The sequence below is a fragment of the Ranitomeya variabilis genome, chromosome 7 (assembly GCF_051348905.1).
Source record: "Ranitomeya variabilis isolate aRanVar5 chromosome 7, aRanVar5.hap1, whole genome shotgun sequence".
NCBI lineage: Eukaryota > Metazoa > Chordata > Amphibia > Anura > Dendrobatidae > Ranitomeya > Ranitomeya variabilis.
Genome location: NC_135238.1, coordinates 21,458,664 through 21,468,391, shown reverse-complemented (window position 1 = coordinate 21,468,391; position 9,728 = coordinate 21,458,664). Strand labels below are relative to the sequence as shown.

Here is a 9,728-nt window from a genome sequence, read left to right as displayed (position 1 = left end):
CAATACCAGGTCATATTTACTGCACAATGGACGCTGTTAGAACAATCCCGCCTCCCCCAAAAATGGCAGAAATAACACTGAAATGATCATGTTTGGATTTACAATGTAATCCCAAGAGTCTCTGAAACGTTATTAGAGAAGTGAACAATAATGCAAACACCGATCACTCGATGCATAAAGGCGCAGTCAGACGGGCGTACTACTCACGCGAGGATCGTATCGCAATGCTTGGACTGACCGTCGGCAATCCTGACTTGAGGGGGACGGCTACATAGAAATACATGCTGTCAAGCCCAGGTCAGGAGAGCCAACAGCCAGTCCTAGCAGTGCAAGGTGATGGTCGTCTGTGTTATACGGCCGTCTGACTACACTCTAAAACTAGAACATGGTTAATAAAGATAAATACCAACGCAAAAAAACAAACAAGCGGAGCAACAAAGGAAAAAACATTCAGGGTATGTGCACACGTCAGGATTTCTTGCAGAAATTTCCTGAAGAAAACCGGAAATTTTCTGCAAGAAATCCGCATTTTTTTTTTTTTTTTTTTTTTTTTTGCGTTTTTTCGCGTATTTTTTTTTAGCATTTTGCAAGCGTAATTAGCTTGCAGAATGCTAAAGTTTTCCAAGCGATCTGTAGCATCGCTTGGAAAACTGATTGACAGGTTGGTCACACTTGTCAAACATAGTGTTTGACAAGTGTGACCAACTTTTTACTATAGATGCAGCATCAATAGTAAAAGATAGAATGTTTAAAAAAAATTTAAAAAATGGTTATACTCACCTGCAGACAGCTGATCTCAGCGGCTTCCGTTCCTATAGATGGTGTGTGTGCAGGACCTTCGATGACGTCGCGGTCACGTGACCGCGACGTCATCGCAGGTCCTTCACACACACCATCTATAGGAACGCAAACGGCAGCATGCACCGATGAGAGGCGGGAAGACTCCGGGGGCCATCGAAGGTGAGTATATCACTATTTTTTATTTTAATTCTTTTTTTTTTTTTTTTTTACCAATTATATGGTGCCCAGTCCGTGGAGGAGAGTCTCCTCTCCTCCACCCTGGGTACCAACCGCACATGATCCGCTTACTTCCCGCATGGTGGGCACAGCCCCATGCGGAAAGTAAGCAGATCAATGCACTCCTAGGTGTGCGGAATCCCCGCAATTCCGCAAATTTAATGAACATGTTGCTTTTTTTTCCGCTATGCGATTTTTTCGCGGAAAAAAATGCAACATTTGCACAAGAAATGCGGAATACACTGAAAATAATGGGAGGCATATGTAAGCGTTTTTTTGTTCGCGTTTTTATAGCAAAAAAACGTGAAAAATACTGAACGTGTGCACATGGCTTCAAGAGACACACTCTGGAACTAATCTACAAACCAACATCTGGAAACAAGTGCACACAAAGATCTCCTAAAATAACATTTTATTAAATATACTTAACATTTTAAATCCAAGAAACACGAATAAAACAAAACAGAAGGTTCCTAAAAGTGGTTCCAGATCAAAGTATGAAATGCGGCTGCTAGACAGCCTGAATACATGTGGGGATTCCCTAATAAACAGGCAATCCGCACATGTACTCAGGCTGTCTAGCAGCCGCAAATCATGCAGCTGCAGGGACTTAAACATAATCTCCGATCACTCATAAATTACTCGGAGACCACCCGAGCGTGCTCGGAAAACCCAAGTAACGAGCACACTCGCTCACCACTAGCTATAATGTCTCCCATACACAACACATACAGACATGAGGGACTCCTGTCTTTATGTAGCACATGAACAGAAGTATGAAGGACATTTTTTATTGGTACTGAGCAGCGCAGCTGTGAATCCAGCACTGGGTATGACATAAAACACTTATTAAAAAGCAGCAGTGATTTGTATGTGTCCACTTTTTTCTCAATACTTATCCATAAAGCTCTCAAGTACGTCTTTGACCAGGACGAAATTGGATGAGTGACTGATCAGCTCCGAAGGCAGAAAAGAAATGGCTCATAAGTGGGGGAAAAAAAAAAAGCTGATTTGTCTAAGATGTATAAGGGTATGTGTCCACGTTCAGGAAACGCTGCGTTTTTGACGTAGCGCTGAGCCGCAGCGTCAAAAACGCAGCGTCCAGATATTACAGCATAGTGGAGGTGATTTCAAGAAATCCCGTCTCCACTGTGCATTAAAAAACGCATGCGTTTTTCCCGCAAAAACGCACATGCGTTGCGTTTTTTCAGAACGCAGCATGTTGCTACAATGAGCAAAACACGCAGGAACACCGCAGGTGACCTGCCAGTGACCTCAGGTGCATTTTTGGTCAGGATTTCACCTGCATAAAATCCTGACCAAAGCCTGAAGCAAACCTGACCGTGGACACATACCCTTATAGTCGCTTATGCACACTTTGCTGAGATGACAGTGACCATTTAAGAGGAGCGTAAATCGGACATTCAGCATCGATCATGGGGGGCAGAGACTTCTGGACTTGGGCTGACTGTAGTATTTGTCTAGCCCCATCTCTGAAATGGCTGATAACAGGGAATAACAGATCAAATATAGGATTTAGAGTAAAGAAGTAAAAAGATACAAAGTAAGGCTGTGGTTACGGCAGCAGAATTAACTGTGTGGATCAGACAGTGCACAAGTTGCTACACAAGTTGCTACACAAGTTGCTACACAAGTTGCTACACAAGTTGCTACACAAGCTGCGGCAGGACAAACCATGTATTTACCCCCCAGTCTACTTGGACAGTCCCACCTCGAGGTCGTTAGGACTACACCGAGGCTGATATTGTCCTGATTTGTAATGTACAACTGTGGGTTTGAGTCACCACTTAATGGTCAGCCCAGATGTGATTTTCTCCACGGCGTGGTACTGTGTGTGCAGCGCCTCCTTCACCCCGGCGCCGTCCTGCCCTCCCAGCCACTGCTCGTAAAGCTCCTTCACTCTGTCATTCTGCTCCGGTGCCTCCGTCCTCACGGACGTGTACAGCTGCTCCACCCTCTGCAGTAAGTCCTTACCGGCCTCTCCTTCTGCCCGGATCTGACCACCGCCATTCAAACAGCCTGAAATAGAGGAGACGGGGACAAGATGTCAGTACAGGCGTATACCCAACGTTCAACGTGGGTGCCGGCAGCGGCGTCAAGACGGCCTGGACCCGGCATCAAGACAGCCTGGATCCGCCAGCGGCATCAAGACAGCCTGGTGGAAAAACTAGCCGGAGGAATCCCACGCAAACACGGGGAGAACGTACAAACTCCTTGCAGATGTCATCCTTGGTGAGATTTGAACCCAGGACCCCAGCGCTGCAGTGCTAACCACTGAGCCACCGTGCTGCCCTATAGATTAACCCTATATATTCAGAATCATCCCTTTATTATACAATGACAAGTTTTCTCTATGAATTCCATCCCGGTAATAAACTCAGAACATTTAGCGTCCTCTAACAGACAGTGCAATATCGTAGGGCTCTTGCTCTGGACTCTTCTTTGAGCCGGGCACTGTGAGCAGCGTTACCTGCAGGACAGGCCATCACCTCCACGTAGTGATAGGCGCAGCGGCCTCTTTTTAGCTTCTGCACCAGATTCTGAATGTTCCGGAAGCCATACGCCAGTGCGAACTGCAGCAGCACCTCCCCGTCCTTCTCCAGCGTCACTTCCTGGAAGTCTTTGTTCCTGTACAGGATGAACAGATGATTCGTGTATTCATCATCCACAGGAGGGGTCACCGCTAATAACAGAGACGCCAGACAGCGACACAATGACAGACGCGACCGTACTTCAGAGGCTTGTATGTAATGTCATCTACATGGAGGCCGAAGAGCTCCTGTGCTGCGGATTTAAAGACATGTTCCAGGTATCCGCCAGATCCTCCACCATCATGTCCTAAGGGTTCATTATCCACCGCACTGCTGAACCTGCAGAGACAGAAAACCCATAATGCTTCACTTCTGTATACAACTATGGTGACGTATAGTGTTACTGTATACATACGGTACATTGTCCTGCACTCATCCAAATTCATATCCTGCATTAAACCCCAGTGCTGCGCTCACTATTCTGCTGGTGCAGTCACTGTGTACATACATTACATTACTAATCCTGAGTTACACCCTGTATTATACCCCAGTGCTGAACTCACTATTCTGCTGGTGCAGTCACTGTGTACATACATTACATTACTGATCCTGAGTTACATCCTGTATTATACCCCAGAGCTGCACTCACTATTCTGCTGGTGCAGTCACGGTGTACATACATTACATTACTGATCCTGAGTTACACCCTGTATTATACCCCAGTGCTGAACTCACTATTCTGCTGGTGCAGTCACTGTGTACATACATTACTGATCCTGAGTTACATCCTGTATTATACTCCAGAGCTGCACTCACTATTCTGCTGGTGCAGTCACTGTATACATACATTACTGATCCTGAGTTACATCCTGTATTATACCCCAGAGCTGCACTCACTATTCTGCTGGTGCAGTCACTGTGTACATACATTACATTACTGATCCTGCGTTACATCCTGTATTATACTCCAGAGCTGCACTCACTATTCTGCTGGTGCAGTCACTGTGTACATACATCCTGTATCCTGATGTTTTCCAACAACCACCAGCAGAATAGTGAATGCCTCTGTGGTCAGATATCACTCCGGACCCTGGGGCTGTTGGGTCATGCAGCCGACCAGGGCGCTCACAGGTGAGATTTTGTATGACGACTTCTCAGTAATAACTATATAGATACTGAACACTCACTGTGCATCAAGTGGACAGAGATTCACCTCTGGCAGAGCGATCCCCTCCTGTTCCAGCATCCGCAGCACTTCCCCTATAATAGACATCCTGTGATCAGCAGCGTCCTTTATACACAGCACAGTAGTGACACCCGTGATCAGCGCCGGCAGCCCTCACCAGTAGTGATGACACAGTCTACATCTCGGGTCTCGTACTCCTGATTGAAGAAGTCCGGCCTGGAGGCCTCCAGCTTCTTGTCGTAGCACGGCATCACTGTGACATGGTAGATGCGGTGAGGCGGCAGGTTCTGGGACAGGAGACAGATGTCAGATACATCGATATCAGATACATTAATAAATACCAGATATAGATTTCATTCTTTCACCTTTCCCTTTGCAAAGTAGTTCTTCACCAGGGATCCCATCACTTGCTGTGGAGATTTGGTGACGCTGATGTGCGGGATAATAAAGGAGCCGTGAGTTTTCTCAGCATAACAAATCCACCCTAGAAACGAAGAAAGGGCAACAATGGTGGTTTCTATTCTAGACAGGTTTCATATTGTCTGATTGCAACACACCATCAGCAGCAACAACATGCAACAGCCGGTAACATGTAAGTGCAAAACAGGGAGCTCCCTCCTCAGAGCCAGAAGGAGTAAAAAATAGGGAGCTCCTTCCCCCAGAGCCAGAAGGAGTAAAAAACAGGGAGCTCCCTCCCCCAGAGCCAGAAGGAGTAAAAAACAGGGAGCTCCCTCCCCCAGAGCCAGAAGGAGTAAAAAACAGGGAGCTCCCTCCCCCAGAGCCAGAAGGAGTAAAAAACAGGGAGCTCCCTCCCCCAGAGCCAGAAGGAGTAAAAAACAGGGAGCTCCCCCCCCAGTCAGAAGGCGGAAAAAACAGGGAGCTCCCCCCCCAGAGTCAGAAGGCGGAAAAAAGAGAGAGCTTCCCCCCAGAGCCAGAAGAGTAAAAAAAAAACAAAAAACAAACAAAAAAAAACAAAACAGGCCCCTACCCCCAGATCCAGAGAAGTGAAAAACGGGCCCTTACCCCCAAGACCCAGTGACCTACCCCAGAGGAACAAAACACAGGCCCCTACCCCCAAACCCAGGGACCTAACCCCAGAGGAGTAAAAAACAGGCCCCTACCCCCAGATCCAGGCCCCTACCGCCAGACCCAGGGTGCTACATAGCATACACATGTACCTGGGCAGGCGGAGGATAACATGGGCAGGGCCGTCGTCTCCTCCTGCCGTCTCTTGTAGCGTTGTATAAACTCTCGCTGACTCTCCAATAGGCTGAAGTTTCTGGAAAAGCTGGTGTCAAACACATAGTGGACCCCTACAGAGCATTAAAAAAAATCCACCTAGTAAAGCAGGGAGCAGGAAACCGTCGTCAGGAAGACAAAACCGTTCAGGAGTCTGGGAAAGCTGAATGACCACCTCTGCTGTGATGGTAGGCTCAGTGGTGTGATGGTAGCTCACTCCGCTTTCCCAGATCATGTTCACATTAACAATTCCCTTTAGGACATTTTTTTTCTTTCTTCTTACCCAACTGTTTAAAGAAGGCCGTCAGTTTCTGAGCAGTTTCCTGGATATTGAGGTTAAACTTTGTGGCCAGAGAAGCTCGAGACTGTGGAGAGATGGAAACCACGACCAGCCTGTGCCTAGAGGCGTCCTCCACCTGGGGAAGAGGTGACATGTTGGGATGCTTCTCTACAGCCCTCCCGGGGCCTATTGCTCAGTAATGTCACAAGTTCGGAGTTCACCGGCTCCGGGGTGTGAATCCTATTACTCCTCCAATGTCACAAGCTCAGGGGGTCCATGAAGCTGAGATATAAGGTGCAATCCTCACACTGTGCAGCCGCTTGTGTCGCAGACCCCGTATCTCCGCTTCCGGGACCCCAGGGACGGACATTACCTTGTTCAGCTCCAGGATCTTGTACAGCTCCTCGTGACTCTGCTGTGTGATCAGCACGGTCTCTGCGGACGTCACGCATCCACTGCAGGCCAGACAGTCGTTCAGGGTGATCTTGGCCTTCTCTAGTTTTTGGGAAGCTCCATCCTGCAGGTCACACAGGCGTCAGTATATAAAGTTCTGCTCCATTAAATGCCCCGTTCCTTTATATTTTTGGGCCAGTTTTCTCTATTGGCTTTAAAGGGAATTTTCCAGTTCCAGAAGATATTTGAAATTATATATATATATATATATATACGGTATATATATATATATACACACACCTTACTCACCCTCCCTGGGTCCAATCCAGAGTTTCTAATGTCTCTTATTGTCTAGTGTGCTTGACGTCACATCGACAGCGCTGCAGCCAATCCATGAGCTCTGCGACTATTTGAGTTTATGGCATGAGCTGCTCTGGGTCGCCGAGTTCAGTGATTGGCTGCAGCCATGAGGTTACCGCTGCTGACAATAACAGATACTGGAAACAGCTGTAAAGACTCAGCGCTGGACCTGGGGAGGGTGAGTAAAAAGGACTGCAGCCGGGGACATGGGCCTCCTTTAAAATTAGCATTCAGAAAGTCCGATTATCTGGCACTGGTTCTGGTGATTAAGTCTCGCTCCAGATTAATGATCTCAGTTTAAAGGGGGTTCACTTTTAGAGCACCAAGGATGGAGTATAGGGGGGTCTTGGGCTCAAATCTTCCCCCTCCGGTTCATCCATACGTTACACAATCTGCCCATTAACTCTAGACTGCTGAGCTGGAAGCCTGGGGAAAGACCCCTTTAATGCAGAGCGACTGCACAGACATCGTGGGTGACCCAGTCGTCGTACCCCATTAGCGAGATGTATTTTTAGCATAATTTTCTGAAATCCTGGTAAAACCCAAAGCGATTTTGGCAAAGGTTTGGAAAACTACGGAAAAAATGAAAAAAAACCAAAAACTGCAGCGTGTGAATTCAACTTAAATGTTCACGACGGCGAAAACAAACGTTACTCATCACCTGATTGATTTGGAAATAACTCCCATCATCCTCAATACGGATCTTGGCCGCCCCTTTTCCAGGTTTCTTCTCTACTTTGATTGGTTTTATACAATCCTAGAGAAAAAAAAAAAAAAGAATACTCAGAACAAATCCTAACTATATTCCAATGTTAGACATGAGCATTAGGGAGAGACATGTGGGGGTCTCGCTATCTCATGCCATAAGATATGGTCAAAACTTAAGGGGGGACGCTCCAATCGCCGCTGTTTAACTATTTAGATGCCGCAGTCAACTCTTGGTGCCCATCACATGATCGTGGGCAGCTATAGCAGCTGGGGTCGTACTGATCGCCTCTATTGCCGCCATGTTTGTACTCCCATGGAGCCCAACCATTAGTTACATTAAATACAGAAAAAGTCCTAGGAGGACTTAAAAAAAAAAAAAAAAGTGTAAAAAAAATGGTTTGTAAATAAAATGAAGAATTGAGATTTTAAAAAGTCCAAAAAGTTGTTTTTTAAATCAAGAATTTAAAGTTTAAAATAAAAGAATTACATTTGTATCTTTTTCTAGTTTAAAAGTTAAAAAAAAAAAAGTTTAAGAATTTTAAGTTTTTTAAAATAAAAAAAGTTTGTAAATAAAAAGAATTAAGTTTAAAAAAAAAAACTACAAAAAAAAGTGTGAAAAAAAATGTAAGGTTTTAAATATATATATATATATAAAAAAAAAAAATAAGAGTTTAAAAGGTTTTAAAAATCTAAAGGGAAAAAAAAAATCCTGATACAAAAATAAGCCAAGGTTTAAAAAAAAAATAAAAAATTTGTAGTCGCAAAATTTCAATCAAACATAAAAATTAACCCATAAAGGTATACAGTGTAAAAACAAATAAACCAAAAATTAAAACCGCCAGAATTGTTTTTTTCTCCCTCCTATAGAAACAATAAAAACGTTGTTTGTGTCCCAAATATCAAGAAAAACTGATGGAAAAATACAATTTAATATAATCAGTGATAAAACTACAATTCCCAGCATGCCTTGCCATTCTGCAACAGCCAAGGCATGCTGGGAGTTGTAGTTTCACCACAAAGACACTGCAGTATGGAAGAAAGCTGTTCCTCCGTGGATATGATGTGACCCCTGTCTGTCACCACATGGGTTATCACACGTCCCTTCAGTTATCACGGTGTAACATCCATCTTTACACGCTCACACCGCCTGATAATCGGTTCTTATAGTGTCACCATACCTGCGAGGGGCCGATATAATCATCCAAGTCGGTCAGCTGCAGCACTCCGCTGAAGTGAGACGCCATTTCCGCCACACCGCCGTAAAGCAAGCGACCGTCCGGACGCAGCTGCAGCAGTGCAGCACTGCCGTAAAGCAGCTCAGTACATTTGCGCGCGCACTGACTGTTATAAGCGCAGTGTAGGGAGCTCCGTGTGCTCAGTAAAGAGCTCGGAGTCTGACGCGGAGCAGGGTCTCTGCCTAATTAATGATGGTCTCTGCCTAATTAATGAGCCAGATGTATTGTGGGAACACTTGTGTGGCCATAAATTGTAAACTATTGTAAAGTATGTGACCCCCTTTCAGACCCCTGGATTTTACGCAGCCTCTCAGCTGTGAGCTTCTGTTTGCGCTTTTTCTGAGGTAATTTTTTTCCTCACACAAAAACCATGATACTTTAAAACTGTCATTTAGGGAGCACTGGAGGAAGACGCCCCAAATTAATTAGAAAAGGTAGTTCATTTTAATGAATTTGGCCGTTAAGTTGTCGCAATCCTGCACCAGAAATGATACACCGCTCAGGCTGACGGCCATTTTTTTTTCTTAATTTATTGCTACTTTTGTGGCGTAAATTCTGATTTTTCAACAGGACTGTGTTACACTAATATTGAAGTCACCGGAAAAAACAGAGGGCATTATGGGTAACAAAAGGGTCGTTATGTGGATGTGTGAATTAACCCTTAAAGTTATTCCCTATGTTAGGATGTATTATCACTTTTTAATGTGTGATGATAAAGGGCATGGCCAGACTCCATTTTGAAGTATCCATCTTGTCTC

The 9,728-nt window shown here is 45.1% G+C and overlaps 1 protein-coding gene across 2 annotated transcripts; it reads right to left on the bottom strand.

The window, feature by feature from the left end:
* Nucleotides 1-1,414: 1,414 nt before the first annotated feature.
* Nucleotides 1,415-9,107, bottom strand: CIAO3 (cytosolic iron-sulfur assembly component 3). Of its 2 annotated transcripts, XR_013218005.1 has the most exons (12): nucleotides 8,914-9,107; nucleotides 7,689-7,784; nucleotides 6,648-6,791; nucleotides 6,278-6,410; nucleotides 5,934-6,068; nucleotides 5,121-5,239; nucleotides 4,913-5,042; nucleotides 4,757-4,829; nucleotides 3,771-3,908; nucleotides 3,509-3,666; nucleotides 2,694-3,057; nucleotides 1,415-2,651 (listed from the first exon to the last, which is right to left on the bottom strand). XR_013218005.1 is itself a non-coding variant. In XM_077274420.1 (11 exons), the coding sequence occupies exons 1-11, from the start codon at nucleotides 8,977-8,979 to the stop codon at nucleotides 2,819-2,821; spliced, it is 1,431 nt and encodes a 476-aa protein (XP_077130535.1). In that variant the 5' UTR covers nucleotides 8,980-9,107; the 3' UTR covers nucleotides 2,109-2,818. The 2 variants fall into 2 exon arrangements, 1 of the variants encoding a protein (XP_077130535.1); XM_077274420.1 differs by having other exon boundaries at nucleotides 2,109-3,057.
* Nucleotides 9,108-9,728: the final 621 nt, after the last annotated feature.

Bases quoted from the DNA above. Each gene is read 5' to 3' on its own strand.
- CIAO3 (XM_077274420.1), bottom strand. From the start codon at position 8,979: ATGGCGTCTCACTTCAGCGGAGTGCTGCAGCTGACCGACTTGGATGAT. The intron at 7,785-8,913 runs GTATGGTGACAC...TTTTTTCTCTAG, and splicing joins ATTATATCGGCCCCTCGCAG to GATTGTATAAAACCAATCAA. The intron at 6,411-6,647 runs GTAATGTCCGTC...CCTCTTCCCCAG, and splicing joins AGATCCTGGAGCTGAACAAG to GTGGAGGACGCCTCTAGGCA.